Source organism: Schistocerca americana, chromosome 4 (genome assembly GCF_021461395.2).
Source record: "Schistocerca americana isolate TAMUIC-IGC-003095 chromosome 4, iqSchAmer2.1, whole genome shotgun sequence".
NCBI classification, from domain to species: domain Eukaryota; kingdom Metazoa; phylum Arthropoda; class Insecta; order Orthoptera; family Acrididae; genus Schistocerca; species Schistocerca americana.
In genome coordinates, this window is record NC_060122.1 from 601,199,684 (window position 1) to 601,222,584 (window position 22,901).

Here is a 22,901-nt window from a genome sequence, read left to right on the forward strand (position 1 = left end):
AAATATATACAATTGCATGCATGTGCACCTAAAAATTAAACAACAAACATGTGTTTTTCTTTTTTCTCATATTCTGTTGTTTTATTTCCATCCAGTTTGATCTTAATTTGTGTAATTCAGATCTATATTCTTATTTCTAATTTATGCCTCAAGCCAACAATTAGAACAATAATACTCTTGTATGTTTTGGTATCTAAAAATGTATCTGAGTTTTCTATGATGATTTTCGATGTAATATTAAAAATAATTAGTTCTAATACTTCTTGTAAATCTCTTAGTCACTTACAGATTTTTATTTTTATATCTCTCAGTATCTGCCCCATTTTTATATTTTCGATAGTTTCTCTATCTTCTGCTTTATACAACAAACCCCTGGTTGAAAATAATTACTGCTTTTAAGTTAACTATTTTGGGAAAAGAATTTCCATTATAAGTAGAAAAACAATCTGCTTTTATTCCCAAAATATGTTCTCCCTTAGGTTAGTAAAAAGTTTCTAATTTGTGTTTAGAACTACTATATGGAATACATATAAATCCTTCATTTTATGAATGTTTTTATTTTCCTTACATTCTATAAATTTGTTTTTATTGGGGCCTTCAACAGTATATACATATACCACTTTGTTTACCAAATACACCTACATGTGTAAACTAATTTTTATTGATTACCACAAAGTATAAATTTTATAAACTCCAATTGTCGCAAAATGTATCTATTGTTGTATAAAATCATTTTTATTTTGTCTTCCTTTTCTCTTATATTTTGTTCCTGCTCCAAAATATTTTCGTGTTCTTCTTTTACAGATTGTGTATTACTCAAATATTATATGTTTCTTTCTTTTCTGGTTCTTACTCTCTCTTTTTAGTAGATTGTAAATATAGTTTGTTAAATGGTTTTATTTCTCGAATATCAAATGGAGAAAATTTATCAGTTATATTCAGTCTTTTTGTAGATACTAATCTAATAATATTTTTTTGTTTTTATAAATCCCATTTCTGCGACATTAATATCTTTTGGTACTGTTTGAAAATAGGCTATTGGATTTACAGAAATATGTGTCTCCAGAGTCTATAAAATATGTTTGTTTTATAGAAATTGCATTCTCTCTCTCTTCAAAAGTATCCATACAGGTAATAGACAACGAGTAATATAGTAGAGCAGATAAAACAAATCCATCTGATTTTACCTATTTCTTCTTTTTATCTGTTTTAGTTTATATCTGTCTTCTGATAATTCTATCTTGGAAGGAGTAATAGCCGGATAAGTGTATATAATTCTTACTACAACGTTGTTTATCTCCTTTACATGTTATTCGAATGTAAAAGAAGAGGTAATTACCTTTAACAGTGTGTTTTGCATATCAAAGTTTATAAATAGTACTCCCGACTAAAAATTATTGAATGATCTACAGATGTCTTTCTTAATTAAAAGTTTGATTTTTGCTTGCATCTTTTGTACAGACTAATAAATTGAACAACCATAATATTATCACAGAGAGGTTCTGTAATTGGTATAAGCTCTTTTAATTTTTACTCTTCTTTTGTTTAGATAACATCACCAACACTTGTAATAAGAATGATATTGTTTAAACCATCTGTAAGTAACCAGAACCCAAATCTTTATGTTGGTAGGTTTTACTTTATTTCCAAAAAGTTCTGTTATAAAGTGTTTCTTTTTGTTTGTAGTAGACATTTAATTTTCAGCTTGTATTTATAAAGGAAAAAATTTATTAGGATTGCGTAAAAGTATGGAATGGACAGTGTCTTGAAAGGAGGATATAAGATGAACATCAACAAAAGCAAAACGAAAATAATGGAATGTAGTCGAATTAAGTCGGGTGATGCTGAGGGAATTAGATTAGGAAATGAGACACTTAAAGTAGTAAAGGAGTTTTGCTATTTGGTGAGCAAAATAACTGATGGTGGTCGAAGTAGAGAGGATATAAAATGTAGACCGGCAAAGGCAAGGAAAACGTTTCTGAAGAAGAGAAATTTGTTTACATCGAGTATAGATTTAAGTGTCAGGAAGTCATTTCTGAAAGTATTTGTATGGAGTGTAGCCATGTATGGAAGTGAAACATGGATGATAAATAGTTTGGACGAGAAGAGAATAGAAGCTTTTGAAATGTGGTGTTACAGAAGAATGCTGAAGATTAGATGGGTAGATCACATAACTAATGAGGAAGTATTGAATAGGATTGGGGAGAAGAGAAGTTTGTGGCACAACTTGACTAGAAGAAGGGATCGGTTGGTAGGACATGTTCTGAGGCATCAAGGGATCACAAATTTAGCATTGAAGTGCAGCATAGAGGGTAAAAATCGTAGAGGGAGACCAAGAGATGAATACACTAAGCAGATTCAGAAGGATGTAGGTTGCAGTAGGTACTGGGAGATGAAGAAGCTTGCACAGGATAGAGTAGCATGGAGAGCTGCATCAAACCAGTCTCAGGACTCAAGACCACAACAACAACAACAAAAGTAGTTAGAATTAGAGATGTAAAATTATTATCTGAAGACATAAAATTTAATTGTTTTCATGAAGTAGTTGAAACTGTGTAGTTGAAAGTAAAGTAAAGTGATTTTCTTACCTATTTGAAAAAAGAACTGAAATCGAAAATGATTTTGAAAATTTTCCAACAAACTAATGAATAAATTGGCGTTTGGTAAGAAAATGGAAAATATAAGAAATAGAGTGGATATAAAATTAGTGTCAGATGAAGAATCCGAGCGAGGCGGCGCAGTGACTAGCACACTGGACTTGCATTACGGAGGATGAGGTTCAATCCTGCATCCGGCCATTATGATTTACATTTTCCGTGATTTCCCTAAATCGCTCAATGCAAATGCCAGGATGGTTCCTTCGATAGGGCACAGCCAACTTCCTTCCCCCTCCTTCCCTAATCTGATGAGACCAATGACCTTGCTGTATGGCTTCCTCTCCAAAACATCCCAATCCCAATCCTCAGATGGAGAAAAGTGTGATGAATTACCTGCTAAGCCAAGCTTTAAAGGGAAGATTATACCTTTTAATAAACCCACATGTATTGGTATGAGTGTACTTGATTCATCTAAGGAACTGACACATAATTTTCACTATAGAATAATGAAATCAAAATATAGAAAGACATTGAGTCATGTAATCAAGATATGGACAGTTATATCTACAACATAACCACTGAAGATTTGAAATCGATCACCAATAAATTGGATATAGTGATTATCTTAAAAATAATATTTATGGTATTCCACAGCTAAACATGAATGTTGTAGGAAAAATGAAAACAAATGTAAGAGGAAAATGTATGCTTAAAAAATTGGAGATGAAGAAGAGAAAAATCTAAAGAAGTGAAGAAATGTATTGTTAAAAGCAGGATAAATTTATAAATTTATTAAGACTGTTCGTTTAACAATTGACAACAGTAGAGGAGAATTAATATGAAATGAAATATAATAAGTTGAAATAATCAAAAAAGTGTTGAGTACAAATGATGACAAAAGACATACCTTCAAAAGTAAAATAGAAATAATGCCATTGGGCATTTCTCATTGTAAAAAAATCTAGTAAAAATTTTACTATATAAATGGAAACATTCTTGAAAGGGATCAAAAACTAACTTGCTGAAGAAGATTAGTGACTTGTTAATATTTACCTACCACATATGGAAGAAAAATATGTTTAGTACTCATAATGAATTTAAAATTATGATAGCTAGGACACATTTAAAACTACTTATTAATAGGAATATTCAATTTTTTGAAGAAGAGAATGTTCAGTTGAGGTGTAAATGAATGAAGACACTTAAAACAATGATATAGAATTTCATGATTTGGAATTCAGTCTGTGAAAATATTTTAAAGCATTTTATTTTTCCTCCATTAAAATTTATAATCTTTAAATTGATGATACTAAACAGCTAAAGGAGTGTGGTTATTGTGTGAATAAAAACTACATAAAGGAATTTTGTTAAGATAAACATCAGACAGATGGATACTGTTGGGTTTGTAAAAAAATACAGAAAGGAAAAGAACTCTGCAAAAGCCTTCTCTCAAAAAACATTTAGAAATGACTGATCATGAAAATCTTATATCTGCTGAAGACAAAAAAAAATTAGGAATGTTTTGGGCAATGAACAGAACTTATAAATATCTTTTTTTCTTTTCTTACATACACTTTTTGTGACGAAATATACTGACCTAGTGATCTAGTAGAATTGTAAGATATTTTAGGCATGGAATAGAATATATAAATAAATACAACCGGTTTTTATTTACCCTATTACTTTCTTCTTTTTCCAGAAAATGTTGAATTTATTTTTTACAAGCACCTTTTTCCAGAACATATTAAATTTATTTTCTTATGCAACCTTTGGTGAGAAAAAACAACTTTTGTAATACATGAATGTGTTAAGAAAAAACAGTTTCTGTGAATTTTTGTAGGTAATTTATAATAAAGTATATGTTTCATACATGAAATTAGTGAATTAGACCTGAAAATTGGACTATAGTGGATAGTAAGTGTAGGTTCTAGGTAACTTTTTCGCAAGGTGCTGAACTTCGTGAGACAAGAAAGTGAGGTAGCTTGGAAAAATGTGAGCCAAACCTATTCTTATTATCCATTTATGAAGAAAATGTTAAACTTTTTAGCGTCATTAACATTCTAGACCTTTATTCTTCGTGTCTCCATATTCATTTCTCAAAATAATCACCCTAAACAATAACATGCTTCTCCCAATGAGATATCAATTTGTTGATACCGTCACTGTAGAATATTTGTCGATAGAAACACAACCTCATCTCTGTTTCCAGCACCTCATCACTATCAAAGTGAAGTCCTAAAATGTATTCCTTAAGTTTCGGAAAGAAACGAAAATTGGATGGAGCTAAGTTGGGACTACAGAAGGTGCATCAATGACAGTGTACTCAAGAGTTCGGGTTGTTGCAGATGTCGCTTTTCTCTTGTGTGGTCTGGCATTGTCGTGCTGAAGGTGAGGCTGCTCCATGTGTGGATGAACTCTTTAGATTCGAAACTCAATTACAGCATGCTGTTTCTCTGTCAGTGCAATAGTAACGTTACACACCACCATTTACATGCTAAAATTGAGCCCTGTAGGGGCAAAGGGCTGCAAATATGTATACACAGAGATTAAGGAGGTGGAGTGTTAATAAATAAGCTTCAGAATTTTCGCATAAAAAATTCCGAGGGATTAGTTTTCAACACGTTCCATTGGAAATACTGTAGGCAAGACGTAACAGGCCACTGCTAATTAAGATATAGAAAACTGAATAATGTAGAGAATGGGCCACATTTGCATTGTTGTGTGGGTTAAGTAATTTTGCCATAAGAAGTGAGAAAAATGTGAGCTGATTAATACTGGGACAGGAACGTAATATTAAACTTTTCAAAACGTGCGCACTCGAAGATAGAATCACCATGAGTCACCATAATAACAACAAGAATATGAAGACATGAAAATATGGAAGAATGAACCAATGATAAATATTTGACAAACCTATGCAATGTTAAATGTTGGTTGTCACCTTTGTGGTGAGAAACGAGACTGGAGAAAGGAAGATACTCGGCAAATACTGAAAAATATATTAGAAACAAGAAGAAAAATCTTTTGGCACAATAATAAAACGGCAGACATTGAGTACCAAATGAATACTGTTGGTAGAGAGAAACGAATACTTTCAGACTTGAAATGGGATGCTTGCATTTGAAAGGAACACACATCACAATAAAATAAAGAGTGATACACCATATGCAATGTGTTGCAGCGAGTGCGATAAAAGATATGTTAATATTCTACGTAAATATATCAATATAAACTGACAATGGAAACACTCTTGATGTTTCTACCAGACAGAGGCAAGGAGAGCTAATAGCTTGTTGTGGGCTTCGGGCACAGTGGCAGTCTGCTAAGTAGATTCCCGATAGGGAGAGCCCAGCCCTCACACAGGCGAGCTCACCAAGCGAGACACACGGAACATTTATGGATCATTAAAATTGTTGGCCTCTAGACTGGAGAGGAACAGGATATTAAAGGTTAATGACACATAACGCGTGATCATTTATAACGATACTGTTAATAATAGTAATAGTACCTGCTTTTGAACCCTTAATGAACATGTATTTCCTTTACAGGACTGGAATGCAGCTGCGTGTTACTAACTGGTAAAAACTGTGTCTTACATGTAATTATCTGAATGTTGTACAGTGCGAGGGAGAGCAGAACACGAAAGAGAGCTGCCTTGCTGTAACGAAGAAACAATCGTGGGTACAATCTCAAAAGGAAGATTCCTCGAAAGCAGCTAACCAACAGCACCATCCGTCAACAATGTTTGGTAGGGTGTAAAGACGGTTATGTGCCAAAATATTAATGGTTGGTGGGTTGGTTGGTTGGGGGAAGAGACCAAACAGCGAGGTCATCTGTCTCATCGGCTTAGGTAAGGACAGGGATGGAAGTCGGCCGTGCTCTTTTAAAGGAACCATCCCGGCATCTGCCTGGAGCGATTTAGGGAAATCACGGAAAACCTAAGTCAGGATGGCCGGACACGGGATTGAACAGTCGTCCTCCCGAATGCGAGTCCAGTGTGAAAAATGAATGCAATATTGATATAAGGCAAATAAGACGCCAAAATACCTGGTATTGATAATTGTCGTTAACTAAGACAGAAATGTGCTGAGTAACGAACAGTCAATCTTAGCCATTTAATTTAACAAGTAATATTTCAAATAACAGAATAAAAATCACTAAAAGCCTTTCTGAAGGGAAATACTCCTAGAAATGAAAGTAATAAAAATAGGCATAATCTGAATTATACGTTACAAGAATTAGTAATAAATTAGGATTACGGCTAAAGACAGTCCAGAATCGAAATAGAGACATGTCAGGAAAGGGGTTCCTGGCTTCGTTCTTGTTTTTCAAACTTGTCATCGTTTCTGAGTATTTCTCATTTCGGAAGACAATCAAGTGGTGGAATGTATAATATTTATGTTACATAGTAGGCATCGTAGACTTCCTAAGCTTGGACAGTAGTGTACAAAGTCTACTGTTTACATGGAGCAACAATATAGTGTCGGAATGACGTGGAATATACAGCGTGGCATGTATATGACGTGGCCTGGCATCATAGCGTCACATGTATCAGAAGCTTTCTTTTGTCTGAGCAAGGCTCCAGTATATATAGTAATGCAAAATTTCCGCTGCTGGGACAACGCGTGGACAACATCACAGCCCGCATTTTGTGACTCACGATTTGAAAACTAACATGTTATACGGAGGTGACAGTAGAACTTTTGGTTTGGTCACCACGTTGGTGTGGGCGTGGAGGGACCCCATCCTTTAGGGGAAAAGAAAGTCAGCTGCTGGGATTGCCTGAAAAGAGCGACGCAAAAGCTACCTCGTTTCAGCAGGCATGAAGAAGGAATGGCAGTAGCAGTGTCGTAGCGGGGTCACAGTGAAGAGTGATATTGATATGTCTCTAGTAAGTTACGTTATTTACCGCAATGTAGAAGCTCGGATCGTTGGTGACTCTCGTCAATTGTTGAGAATTAGTGGTTTGTGATTACACAGTCAAGGGCCAGTCTATAATGTGGTTACAGATGTGCGTTGGTAGAAATTGAAGTGTAACCTGCCCACAATGTTACTGAATTTCAGCGATAACAGATATCTTGTGCAACGTACTAAGCGCCGAGTGAACTGTGATGTATTTAAAACCACAGAAATTAAATGAAATCCCTTGAAAAAGTTAAACCGTGTGCTCTTTTTCGCAAAGCAAGTAGTTAAGAATTTCGTCAAATTATCACTATTACAGTTCCACTTCTGCTGCATCTGCGCGAGACCACGACCGAGCTTATCCATTTCAGCAAAAAGGACATCTCGGAAGACGCAAGGTTAGTGAGATGTAACGGATTTGGACATTTGAAGTGACAAACTTGCATGCACGATTGCTCTAAAATAACAAGAGGCCGAGGCACATCATCCCAATATAAGGACACCATTGTATCAGGACGGTATCTCTTACGTCTAACAAGGTATTCTTCAGAATTTCCGCTCGTACGATGTATGTGTGACCAAACGAACAATGAAAGTAACATTGTCACTAAAATAACGTTGTAAGATCGTTCATATTAAAGTCAAGGATATGTTTAATAATAATATTTTAGTGGTAACTACAACAAATTTGGAACTTGAATGTGAATAAGCTTGTCAGTAAATGACAAAAATGAGAATGAGTCATTATAATGATGATAGCACTCCGGTTGTGGTCAGTCTACAATGTAGTCGGTCTATTTTTAATCACTAAAATAAAGACATAAGAAACCAGATGAAATATGGCTACTCCAGTAGTGACACAGAAAATACAGGGAAGTGAGTAGTGTCTAAAGAATTCAAGATTATAGAATGAGATATCCACTCTGCAGCAGAGCAGCAGAGCAGCAGAGCACTTGACCGCGAAAGGCAAAGATCCCGAGTTCGAGTCTCGGTCCAGCACACAGTTTTAATCTGCCAGGAAGTTTCATATCAGCGCACACTCTGTTGCAGAGTGAAAATCTCATTCTGGAAACATTCCCCAGGCTGTGGCTAAGCCATGTCTCCGCAATATCCTTTCTTTCAGGCGTGCTAGCTCTGCAAGGTTCGCAGGAGAGCTTCTGTAAAGTTTGGAAGGTAGGAGACGTGTCGTTGACAGCTGTCGCCGCTTGTACAATCCTGAAACAGTTGACACTATTGAAAAATCGGTAGAAGCAGTTTCGTGTAAGTTTCTGATCAGCTAAAATTGAACATATGTTTCGTAATATCCCTAAATAGAGCAACAGTGTTTTTCATAGTACGCTGAAATGTACTCAATGAGGTAAAGTATTCCTGAAATAGGTTGCAAAGAAATGCTATCAAAATTTCGGAGCAGTGTTTCCGATGGCACCAAAGTCGTTCATGCAATCTTTTCTTGCGACGCCTCCGTAGCCATTTCATGCCTACGAATTTACAATCATTCGAGCAGCTTAGTAAAAATGGACCTACTGCTTCATTACGGTAATATTATTTATGATGACTTCATATCAAAGTTTCTTTACAGTTTTTCAAAATTCGGACAATAACCAGATGATTACCACTATTAGTGAGGACACCAGAAAAATTAAAACGGCAGTAATTTGGACAGCCTGTTTCATTGGGAACAACGGTGTGAAAACGTCTTGCACAAGTCAGACAGCCCGTGTCAGGTGTTTCCCACGTCCTGTGGATCCGCAGAGAGAAAGAAATGTTAATGCTGGGGGAAAAAATCACAATCAAACACGTTCAAGCGCTGACAGAACCAGTAAAATACCTTTTTTCCAGCCGTTTATTTCAAAGTTACTAAATTAATACAAGGCAAAACACTGTTAACTGGCCGATAAAAAGCAGAGAGATACGGTGCGGTGTCGCAATGAGCGCAGAGGCCGCTCTGGCGTTGGACGAAAGCCGCACCACAGCTGAAATGGAAGCGTTGAATGGGATGCGATAAAATAACAAACCTATCTTGGGGAGTGTTTTTACAAGAATATGCGGTGGAGAATCGTAAACTGATGGGTACGGTTTCGTTAGATAAAGAACATTCATCTTTCCAGAGCTTGTCCACAGAAATACTAGAAAGGATTCACGTGTCGCAAATGGTTATCTGCTATCTGACGGATAGGATGAACAGCAATCTGCTACTTACTGCTGATGACGCTGTTGTGTACGGTAAAGTGTCGCTGTTGAGTGACTGTAGGAGGGCACAGAATTGCTGAGACTGAATTTCTATTTAGTGTAATGAATGACAGCTTGCCATAAGTATAGAAAAATGTGGATAAGTAGGCAAAGAAATCGTGTAACGTTGAAATACAGTATTATTCGCGTGCAAAGTGATATGAAGTGGAACGAACACGTGGCAGGGGTGATAGGGAAGGTGAATGGTCGACTTCGGTTTAATGGGATACGTCTGGCAACGTCCAGCTCCTTTCTCAATGAGACCGTGTGTAGGACACTAGCGCGATCCAGTCTTGGATAATGTTAGAGTTAAAGGAAGGCATCGAAGCAGTTCAGAAGAGTGATGCTACATTTGATACCGTTCGCTTCGATTTACATGCAGGATTAGATGCTTCTTGAACCCAAATGAAAATCGCCAGAAGCAAGATGACGTCCTCCTTACGGAGGTATGTAGAGAGTCATTTTTCCCTCGCGCTATCTGCGGTAGCAACGGGAAGGGAAATGAGTAGTTGTGTCTCAAAGAGGCTTGCGGTACGCACTGTATGATGGCTTGCGCAGCTTGTACGTAGATGTAGACTGAATTTGGAAATAATTACTTTCGGGTGCGAGTGAAATGTCAAACTGTATACTAAAGAATAAAACAACTACAACTCGTCTGACACGTCGTGAGTCCGACAACTTACTGAATGATGTACAGTCGAGAAGTTCCAGTGCACATAAATACTTCTGTTTACGAGGAATTATGTTAACATTATGTATGAGATAGGCGAAATACCGTCACACTTCAAGAAGAATGTGGTAATTACAATCCGAAAGGAATCAATTGCTGACAGGTGTGAAAATTATTGAACTAACAGTTTAATACGTCATGGTGGCAAAACACTAACACGAATTCTTTGCAGTAGGATGGAAAAATTAATAGAAACAGACCTCGGGCAAGATCAGTTCGAATTCTGGAGAAATCTAGGAACATATGAGGAAATGCTGACCCTACGACATGTCTTGGAAGATAGGTTAAGTAAAGGCATATGTAGACTCGGAAAAAGCTTCTGACAACGTTGACTGGTATACTCTCTTTGAAATTCTGAAGGCAGCAGGGGTAAAATACAGGGAGCGAGAGGCTATTTACAACTTGTACAGGCATCAGACAGGGCATGAAAAGGAAGCAGAGGTTGAGAAGTGAGTGAGACAAGGTTGTAGCCTATTTCCGATGATATTCAATCTATACACTGAACAAGCAGTAAAGAAAAACATAGAAAAATTTGGAGTAGTTTTACCGATGACACTGCTATTCTCTCTGAGGCAGCAAAGATCTTGGAAGAATAGCTTAACGGAATAGACAGTGTTTCGGAAGGAGGATATAAAATGAATATTAACAAAAGCGAAACAAGGATCATGGAATGTAGTCAAATCAGGTGATTCTAAGGGTATTGGCACAGAAAAGTTGACGCTTAAAGTAGTAGATGAGTTTTGCTATTTTGGCATCAAAATAACTGGTGATGGACAAAGCAGAAAGGATATAAAATGGAGACTGGCAATGGCAAGAAAATAATTTTTGGAAAAGAGGAATTTGCGAACACCGAATGTAGATTTAAGTGTTAGAAAGTCTTTTCTGAACTTAATTGTCTGCAGTATAGCCATGGATGGAAGTGGAACATGGACCATAAACAGTTTACAGTAGATAAAAAGCGAACAGAAGCTTCCGATAACTGGTGCTACAGAAGAATGTAACTAAGGAGGAAGCACTAAAGAGTATTGGGGAGACAAGAAATTTGTGGCACAACTTGACCAAAAGAAGAGATCAGTTGGCAGGGCACATTCTGAGATATCAAGGGATCACCATTAGTATTTGAGAGAAGTGTGATGGATAAAAATCGTAGAGACCAAGAGATGAATACAGTAAGTATATTCAGAAAGTTGTACGTTGCAATAGTTATACGGAGACGAAGACGCTCGCACAGGCTGGAGAGCCGCATCAAACCAGTGTTCGCACTGAAGACCACAACAACAACAACAACAACAACAACATGTTAAAACTCATCCATTACATGTAGTATTTTTGAATCGAATACAATAATAACAAATAAATTGTTAACCAAACAGGCTAATCATCGAGGCCATCCTACGAAAATGTGTTGTTCTCAAGGAGGTTTATTGTTGAAAGTTTGCCAGTGAGGTTATTCCGGGCGGGGCACAAGTTCATTTAGACAAGTACTCGACTGGGGCTGAATAAACTGTACTTACGTTCACCTGAAACATTTTATGGGAACAGATGTCAACTGGCTTGAATGAGTGGCGACTTGTACGAAAAGCTGCCGAATCACTTAGGGCAAACGAGAACACTCTTTTAAGGCACAGAAGCATAGCGTCACGTCGACAGCGTAGTTATTAGGGACGGAGTACTTGTCCAGTTAATCAAGGCTGAGGTAAGAATTCACGCTGTGCCATTGAAAAGATGAGTTAACAGACTTACGGTAACCAGACAAAACATAGCTGTGGTTGGCAGAAAACGATTTGATCATGCCCTTCAAGAATGGGAAAATAAGAACCGGGTTGTTTGGGTTTAACGACTCGTGAATGGTTAGATAATTGGAGACTGAGTTCAAGTTTAGAACTGACAAGGATGTAGAAGAAAATCTGCCGCGTCCTATTCAAAGGACCAGTCATCTGACTTCAGCGACTCACGGAAATCATGGGCATCAAGGAGATATCCGGATGGACATTTTGAACTCGCTGTTCGATGCTTTTGTCACTTCGTTATTTAACTCGATTAACCCGCCATCTGTTCACAGCCCTAGTTACAACGAGAACTAGAGACGTTCACTCCGACTGTTCTTCCAGTATAAGGAAATGAGGTGAAATGAAAAAGACCCAGAATTTTAGTCGAATGAATTTGTGTGACCGTTGGGTTCACACAGTGATACAAACAAAAATGTATTAATATATCTGTGGGGGTTCCCGTGGTATGAAATATATCACATATAAAAAGATTGACGAATAAGTAGGCATAAGCTTCAATGTATCGTTAATGTACCTGTCATTTGAGTACTAAAACATATTTTGTTTGCAAAGGACTTGCATGGATTGGTTCAAGGGATAAACTGTCTACAGAAACGGTAGAAAACCGGAATCAGGATGTTTTCAAAAGTGTTTATGTGTTGATTCTATAGAATACCATCCTGTATGGCGTTTACTGCTTCGTGTAAATAGAACAGCGGTCAGGAATACAGGAAAGCGAATGCTAAAAACATACGAATGGTAGATCGAAAGCGAGTATCCGATAACGGCAAATTACGTATTTTCTCTTCTTGAATGTTGGTGAGTAATAACATGTTTGGCATAGAAGTGATGAGAGAGGCTCCACGTCAGAAAGTTTTCGAATTTTTTAGCGCTATAAGCGAGCCATTCTGTAACCTGTTTAGCTCCTACATTTAGCTGGACAGGAAACTCAAACTGTGACAGTGATATTTCTAGAACTTTCAAGAGCACTTCTACTCTTAATGCACCTTCACTGATAAAATTTAAGATTCTGTCACAGTCGATGAATTCAGAGGTTACCTCTACCAATGCTGCGTCTCTGTCTTATTGCTAATCATGAACATAAGACACCAAAAATGTTACCAAATAGATTCCTTCATTATTTGTCTATGATTTTACGAGCTGCAGTGGTGGACGCCACTTCAGTTCCTTACTCCTCAACAAACTCTGAACATTTTTCGATATTATCAATTGCATCATTATTTGACTGTAGAAATGTCATTTTATGCGTTGTTTGTAAGATTCCCTGACCATTAGAGTTCAGTCACAATGGTTCTGTACTTTATCAGAGGAATGTAGCGCAAAGGGTGTCATGAACGTGTTGCGGAGTGTATGAACGTCACATGAATGTCACATATGTGGCAGCTCTTTAGTTATCTGCTGGCATTGATTGTCGAATAATTCCTGAAGTCTTGATGAAACGTAATAGAGATATTTCAGGGACCACAGATTCAGGGCTGAAGTGCTGAATTGGCTTAACGCACCGAAAATGACATTACAGGGGGGGGGGGGGGGGGGGGGGGTTGGAGCGGACGTGAAACCGATATTTTCTTTTTCATGACCTTCAAATTATTATGGCGTACGGCAGGCGTCTTACGATCTAGTTACATGCCCCACAAGGACATGCACTCTATCAAGTTGACGCAATTCATCTTGCCTGTGACAGCCGCTGAAATATCACGGGTGTCACATCCACCGGATGCAGCCGGCACTACCTTGCAAGTTCCCGGCATTCCTCCGTCGCGCAGCCTTTATAGGACAGCTCCCAGAGCTCATCTTCCTGCACTACCACCTGGCGCAACATGCCGACTATAAGGCGCCCTGTATCACCGGCCACAACACCGACCAGCTCATCGCTCGTCTGCAGAGGCAGGTGGATGCAACAGGCGCCTATTGTCTTTCAAACGAGACTGTTCTCAGTACCGCCAAAACTAGGGCGGTCTACAAAATACGCCCTATCCTCCGCCACAACATATTGCAGGCGTAAGAGTCCCATGATACCCAGATACCAAATATCAAGGTGTCGGGATGTATAAGAAACTGCTCTTCCACCGACGTGCGGAACACGTCATCCAAGACTGGCAAAATCTGATGAAATCTTTGTATCCGCTCTTCAACAGCAGGGAATTGAACCTAGACGTCAAGCTCCGACTGTACCGTATGACTGTCCACATTTCCCTCACCTATGGTTCCACTGCGAGGGCCTCGAATAGTGCCTCCAGAATGTAGACCCTGCAGCGCCTGCAGGATGAGGTGCTTCGGTGTTGCCTGCATGCCTGTCCACTCACGAAGACGGTTCTCCTCCTGTAAAGGTGTTCGCGACTGGCGCCACGACTCCCCTGCACTGACACCACCACCTGGATCCTCTTACCTCCCGCCAGGACTCAGATGCGGACCATAGCTAACGATAGCCCTGGTATGGCCACCAATAATATGTCAGTTTTGATGCGGCCACTCATTATATGAAATACATGGTACGACCACCGCGGTCACTACCTGTGTAGTTATTAGCTATGTCACCTCTTGCCGGCAACTATGAACTTCCACCGTCGGAGGGGATACGCACCGGACGCAAGTCCTGCCGATACAGCTTCAAAGTGCACTCCAATGATGTCTTTCTAAGATAGAAAAGTTTTAACCATAGTATGACCGCTACACACCTTTGACGCTCTACCGCAAACCAGTGAGAGCGTGCTGCAGGATCGATAATAACGACCTATTTCATGACTGCAGCGACTACATTCCTCAGAGTGCACTGCACGCCATCTAGGACATCGCCTGTGTAGCCTATACGGACTGTGTCTGCGACAGTGCTTCTCGATAGTGAGGCACTGAGTGCTCATTTGCATCTTCAGGAGCTATTATTATATTAGTCATAACCTTTCAGCAGATCAGGATGGTCTTTGTGTTGCCTTCACTAGGAAGCTGTTCCAGTTTCTCAAAATTATAATGTGATTCTATGTTATAATAAAGTTCTGTTGTTCTTGGCTACCTGGGATCCTCCCTCTTCGTTTGCGTGCGTCCCACACAAAGGATTACTAAACTAATAACTCGGGTTAATACTCTGACAGATATAAATGCTCTGTCAGGCTCTTAATAGTGAATAGCTGAGGAATCATATAGATGTAGATATAGACGATTGCAACAGTGAGCGAACAATATCATACAATGAGGCGAAAAAAGTCATGTGATACCTCCCAATATCATGTCGGAGCTCCTTTCGCAAGGCATAATGCAGCAGCCCTGAGTGACATGGACTCAACAACTCCTTAGAAGTCCCCTGCAGAAATAATGAGCGGTGCTGTCTGTATATCCGTCCTAATTGTGGAAGTATAGACAGCGTAGGATTTTGTGCACGAGCGTACCTCTCGATTATGTACCATAAATGTTCAATGGGATTTATGTCGGGCGATCTATTTGACCAAATCATTCCCTCGAATTGTCCAGAATGATCCTCGAACCAATCACGAGCAGCTTTGGCCCAGTGATATGAAATCGAAGTTTTGGAACATGAAGCCCATGAATGGGTGCCAATGGTCTTCAAGTAACAGCACATAATCATTTCGAGTCAATGACCGATTCAGTTGGACCAGAGGACCCAGTCCATTCCATGTAAACACAGCCCACACCATTATGGAGCCATCACCATCTTGCACAGTGCCTTGTTGTCAACCTGAGTCCATAGCTTCGTGGCGTCTTCGCCACACTGGAAGCCTACTATCAGATCCTACCAACTGAAATCAGAATTATCTGTCCAGGCCGCGGTTTTCCAATCGTGTAGGTTTCAAACCGACATGATCACAAGCCCAGGAGATGCGCTACAAGCGATGTCGTGGTGTTCGGAAACTTCGTCTGCTGCCACGCCTACTGGCACCAGATTTCGCCACACTGTCATAAAGGATACGTTCGTTATACGTCCCACATCGATTTCTGCGGTTATTTGACGCACTGTTGCTTGTCTGTTAGCATTGACAACTCTACGCAAACGCCGCTGTTAACGGATCGTTAAGTGAAAGTCGTCGGCCATTGCGTTGTCCGTGGTGAGAGGTAATGCCTGAAATTTTGTATTCTCGACACCCGTTTGACACTGTAGATTTCGGAATGCTAAATGCTCTAACGATTTACGAAATGGAAAATCCTATGCGTCGAGCTCTAACTAACACTCCGCATTCATTCTCTGTTAACCCGCGCGCTGCGGCCTTACACAATTCCGAAACCTTTTGACATGAATCACCTTTGTACAAATGACAGCTCTGCCAATGCAATACCCTTTTATACCATGTGCACACGATACTGCCGATATCCACACATCGCTGATCCATGCCCCTTGTCTCTTCAGTGAGCTATGGCAACAGACGACGCACACGAGTGTTTTTGCTAACAGTACGACATCGCTGGCAGCACCTCTCCTGAGCGCTTGACCATGTCGGTTTAAACCTAGACGAATGGAAAACCGTGGCCTGGTTGTATGAGTCATGATTTCAGTTGGTAAAAGCTGATGGTTGTACGTGTATGGTGCCGAACCCTCGAATCTATGGCCCCAAGTTATCGACAAGGCACTCCGCAAGTTGGCGGTGACTCCATAATGGTGTCGACTGTGTTTATGTGGAATGGACTGGGTCCTCTGGTCAAACTGGACCGATCATGGACTGCAAACGGTTATGTTCAGCTATTTTGAGACCGTTTCCAGCCATTCATGGATTTCACGTTTCCGGACAACGATGGAATTTTTTTGGATGACAATGCACCATGTAATTAGGCCACAAGTGTTTGCAATTAGTTTGAAGAACATTTTGAACAACTTAGGCACGCAGATCGCCGACTGACTGAAATGGTTGAAAAGGTTCTAAGCACTATGGAAGTGCACTGAGGTCATCAGAACCCTAGAATTAAAACTACTTAAACCTAACTAAACTAAGGAAATCACACACACCCATGCCCGAGGCAGGATTCGAACCTGCGACCGCAGCAGCAGCGCGGTTCCGGGCTGAAGCGCCTAGAACAGCTCGGTCACAACGGCCGGCACCGACTGAATCCCTTCGAACATTTGTTGCATATAATCGAGAGATCAGTTCGTACATATCATTCTGCACCGACAACTTTTTGCAATTATGGACTGCTGCAGATGCAACATGGCTCAATATTTCTGCAGGGGACTTCCAATGACTTGTTGAATTTGCGGTCCGCCACGAGCCACGAATTCCTCTCCTGTGCTAACCTCTTTATCTCAGAGTAGCACTTGCAACCTATGTCCTAAGTTATTTGCTGGCTATATTCCAATTTCTCTGCCTTCCTCTACAGTTTTTGACATCTACAGCTCCCTCTAGTACCATGGAAGTGAATCCCTCATGTCTTAACAGATGTCCTATCATCCTGTCCCTTCTCCTTATCAGTGTTTTCCACATGTTCCTCTCCTCTCCGATTTTGCGTAGAGCTTCCTCATCCCTTACCTCATCAGTCCACCTAATTTTCAACATTCGTCTGTAGCACCACATCTCAAATGCTTCGATTCTCTTCTGTTCGGTTTTCCCACAGTCCATATTTCACTACCATACAATGCTGTACTCCAGACGTACATTCTCAGAAATTTCTTCCTCAAATTAAAGCCGTTATTTCATATTAGTAGACTTCTTTTGGCCAGGAATGGCTTTTTTGCCATTGCTAGTCTGCTTTTGATGAACTCCTTGCTCCGTCCTTCTTAGCGTATGGGTGCTTGAAAAGGAAGAGCAGATGAGACACATGATGACTTTGTAAGTAGGCTGTTTAGGTTTTTATGTTGGTGACGCCATGTAGCGCTCTGTATGAAAATCAATGACTGTGCTGTGTGCAGTCTGTGGCTGATTCGCATTGTTGTTCGCCATTGTAGTGTTGCGCAGTTGGCTGTTAACAGCACGTAGCGTTGCGCAGTTGGAGGTAAACCACCAGCAGTGGTGGATTTGGGGAGAGAAATGTCGGAGTTTTGAGAGCGGATGATCTGGACGTTTGTCCATCAGAGACGGTAAATTTGTAAGACTGGATGTAATGAACTGATATATATATATTATGACTTTTGAACACTATTAAGGTAAATACATTGTTTGTTCTTTATCAAAATATTTCATTTGATAACTAAGCCTATCAGTAGTTAGTGACTTCAGTAGTTTGAATCTTTTATTTAGCTGGCAGTAGTGGCGCTCGCTGTATTGCAGTAGTTCGAGTAACGAAGATTTTTGTGAGGTAAGTGATTTGTGAAACGTGTAGGTTGATGTTAGTCGGGGCCATTCTTCTGTAGGGATTATTAAAAGTCAGATTGCGTTGTGCTAAAAATATTGTGTGTCAGTTTTGTGTTGATCAGAATAAGTAAAGAAAGTAATGTCTGAGTACGTTCAGTTTTGCTCAGGTGTTTGAAAAGCAAATATCGTAAGGGGTTTATCAGCACAGTAATTCATTAATTTTTCTAAGGGGACGTTTCAACATAAGGTAACATATTTTTAATCGGTTAAAGAAAGAATCCCCAACAGAGACTGACTTTCGGAAGCTGGAAAGAAAGGCCTTTGCATCTGGGTTTGTGACAGATGCGCAACGCTGTGGAAGACCCAAGAAATATGACAACGTTAATGAAGTTACTGAATGTTTAACTGTATCACCAGCAAATCGACAGGGAGGCCGTCGGCTCAGATGAAAATTCGCAGAACCTACATGCGTCCTTGAATGAGGAATAAGTCTTCCTGTTCATTTCGACCAGAAATCATCAATGAATTCCGTGTTTATCATATGAATAAGCGACATGATTCATGCGAACATTACTTGCAACTTCTCCAGCATTAACGGCTCGCCGCAAATTTGTAATGAGAGACGATTATGCTGTGGGTCCCAGCGCTCGGTCTGTTTATATCTCGGCAAATGACAGTTCTGAGAATGATTACTCCCTAAACGCTGGGGCGGACATGCAGACGTACATGACAGGGAATCCATACCTGCGCCGAGAATGACGGTCAGCGTGCTCCTACAGGGACAGTTTGACATATGTAAGAAATGTGTAAGATTATTCTCTTCTGAGTTATTTCATTCTTGCACGTAGCTTTTTCTTTTAAATAAAGTTTCTACTGGAGCCAGGGTGTCGTTTCATGTTCCTGTTTGCCTTTCATGATATTTCTTCTTTCAATAGAGTAAGATTAAACATTTCCGGTCGTGACTTCTGGCCAACCCTGTATATGTCTATTAAAAGTACCATGCCATAGGTTTCGTGGGAGAATGGATGAGCAAAATAAAGGGGTCATCAACCCAAAGGTTGATCTGAACACTTCAGTAGTTTCACTTATGGCTACTTTCACCTGCGACAATGCTGTTAATAGGAAAAGCTCCGAGTGGTTCGGAGTCGCCGTTAAACTGTAGGTCCCCCATCACTGGCTGGCTTAGTCAGTTCAAGAGATGGAGGAAGCCAATGACTTAGAATGCCTCGTACAGCGCAATGGTGTTCAAACCAATGTTTGCACTGACAGCTTTACTTATGAACGAAAATGGAAGTGAATCATATACAGACGTGAAATACAAACGGTGCCAGTGCATAAATCTGTCCTCTCGGGTAACTGGAAGTTTGACACCATTAAGACTCTTATTTGCCATCACCCCAAGAGAGAAAGCACAAAAGTTCTGTTTGAATTTAGATGATGATTATTAGTGTTTTAGGGCGCACAGTTTGAATTTAGGATATCGTTCTCACATCCTCGGTCGAATTTTAATGACGAATCCAGGTACCTTCTCCTTGGTCTACCCCGACTCCTCCTACCCTCTACTGCTGAACCCATGAGTCTCTTGGGTAACCTTGCTTCTCCCATCCATGTAACATGACTCCACCATCTAAGGCTGTTCGGCTTGACTGCTACATCCATAGAGTACATTCCCAGTTTCTCTTTGATTTCCTCATTGTGGACACCCTCCTGCCATTGTTCCCATCTACTAGTACCTGCAATCATCCTAGCTACTTTCATATCCGTAACCTCAACCTTATTGATAAGGTGACCTGAATCCACCCAGCTTTCGCTCCCATACAACAAAGTTGGTCGAAAGATTGAACGGTGCGCAGATAACTTAATCTTGGTACTGACTTCCTTCTTGCAGAAGAGAGTAGATCGTAGCTGAGCGCTCACTGTATTAGCTTTGCTACACCTCGCTTCCAGTTCTTTCACTATGTTGCCATCCTTTGAGAATATGCATCCTAAGTACTTGAAACCGTCCACCTGTTCTAACTTTGTTCCTCCTATTTGGCACTCAGTCCGTTTATATCTCTTTCCCACTGACATTACTTTCGTTTTGGAGATGCTAATCTTCATACCATAGTCCTTACATTTCTGATCTAGCTCTGAAACATTACTTTGCAAACTTTCAATCGAATCTGCCATCACAACTAAGTCATCCGCATATGCGAGACTGCTTATTTTGTGTTCACATGTCTTAATCTCACCCAGCCAGTCTATTGTTTTCAACATATGATCCATAAATAATATGAACAACAGTGGAGACAGGTTGCAGCCTTGTCTTACCCCTGAAACTACTCTGAACCATGAACTCAATTTAATGTCAACTCTGCTGTCGGACTATCTGTGTAACGACCTTTAATTGTTTGCAAAAGTTTGCCTCCTATTCCATAATCTCGTAGAACGGACAATGACTTCCTCCTAGGAACACGGTCATATGCCTTTTCTAGATCTATAAAGCATAGATACAATTCCCTGTTCCACTCATAACACTTCTCCATTATTTGCCGTAAGCTGAAGATCTGGTCCTGACAACCTCTAACAGGCCTGAACCCACACTGATTTTCATCCAGTTTGTCCTCGACTAACACTCGCTCTTCCCTTTCAACAATACCTGAGAATATTTTACCCACAACGCTGATTAAAGAAATACCTCTGTAGTTGTTACAATTTTTTCTGTTTCCAAGATTATTACAGTGCGGGAAAAAAAATATCTAGACATATATTTCGTGGGTTTAAATACTGCAGGCAAGCAGAACGTACCTGTAGAAGTAGAAGGCCTCCAGCTCAGTGTCCTCGGCGCTCTGGCTCGGTAGCTGCGCGTCCGTGCCATTGGAGGCGTTGGCGGGGGCGGGGTCTGTCCAGGGGCCGGCGGCCGTGACCGCCTCCAGCCCTGGCAGCGCCGTCCACAGCCTGTCCTCGCCGCTGGACGCCATGCGAGCCGCATCCGCCACCCTGCAGAACGCGTGCCGCTTCATATGTATGGGGCCATCAACATGTTTACATTTGAGGGCATTGCAGCAACTATAAGCAACTTAGCCCGACTCCGATGCGGCTGTACAAGCACCGACATGTGGACAAGGGATCATTGTGGCATTCGTGTCTTTCTGACATGAGCGCGGTAAATACAGAAATGTGAACAACGGAGACATTACGAATGCATCCGAAATGGACCAACGTGGTATCATTCTGTCATTTGTAGCAGCAGAAAAATACCGGTCGACATCCGCCAGAGAATGAAGAACGTATATGGGGCAGCACGTCTGTCCACAACCACCGTTGTGGAATTGTGCGCCAAGCTCTGTACGGTCGTCATTCCACACAAGACTCCAGTCGATGTGGGAGGTTTCTGGTAATGTACCTATCGGACTGAACGAAGCAGTTAACCCGAACAATAAAGTTTCCATGTCTTTTCTATCTTTCCCTCATCCATTCGGCCACATTAAAAAGGCCCTGAAAAGTCGACGTTTTCTGTCGGACGATGATGTGCAGCAAGTAGTTATGGGACACGCTAAGCACTATTTAAGACTTCATACTGACTAGTGAAGTTGCTGTCAAGCTCTACGAACAACTGACTAATACATTAGTGGCACATCTAACTATAATAATAATAATAGAAAGTACATTTCTGTAGCGACCAATCGCATTCAGCAATTTTTCTTACAATCCAGGAGGGGTTGCGGGGGGGGGGGATGGAGGGAGGGGGAGGGCGGGTGACAGGGGAGGGAGTAGAGGGCGGCTATAGCGCCGGAACTTGATCCACAGAGCTGCTAAGCTCTTTCACTCATCACTGTCTGCAGTGTTCTCGATCTAATTCTCGTCTCGGGGCAAGTGTTCCTAACGTTTCCAAAACGTTCCCGTTCAACACCCTCTTCTGATGACAGGTCTCTACTTGGGACTGAGTTAAGGACTTCTTGATAGTAAGTAACCTACCATCTTCTGCGTAGAGTCAGCCATTGACAGAGAAGTAATTTACAGCACAGCCATTACTGTACCTTATCTACATAACCTGATAGTCCTTAATATTGCAACTTCACGAAGTACAGCTAAGAACAATATTTACTTTACTGTGCTTAACAGTGTAGTGGATTAAGTTTATAGGTGATGTAGCGCTATTATAATTAGTTAAAATTCTGTGTTCTGCACCTGACCGAGCGCCTTGTGATTCTCCGTCAGTGGCGTCACCCGATAAGGTACGGAGGGGCGTGTAGTCAGTACACCACTCTCCTTGTCGTTTCCGGTTTTCTTGAAATTGGAACCGTTACTAATCGACCGTGTAGCTCCTCATTTGGCCTCAAGTGGCTGAGTACCCCCTGAACAAGGAAAAGTTCCTGGCAGTACCGGGAATCGAACCTGGGATATCGCTTGACATTCAGCCGCGCCAGTCACTAATCTACAG

The 22,901-nt window shown here is 40.4% G+C and overlaps 1 protein-coding gene across 1 annotated transcript in view; it reads right to left on the reverse strand.

The window, feature by feature from the left end:
* LOC124613644 (beta-3 adrenergic receptor-like) overlaps nucleotides 1–21,438 on the reverse strand; it is a 130,816-nt gene extending 109,378 nt beyond the window's left edge. The window contains exons 1-2 of the mRNA XM_047142360.1: nucleotides 21,266–21,438; nucleotides 6,194–6,255 (exon numbers count right to left, since the gene is read on the reverse strand). Coding sequence (XP_046998316.1) covers nucleotides 6,194–6,255; nucleotides 21,266–21,438 — 235 coding nt within the window. The remainder of the gene's footprint in view (nucleotides 1–6,193; nucleotides 6,256–21,265) is intronic.
* Nucleotides 21,439–22,901: the final 1,463 nt, after the last annotated feature.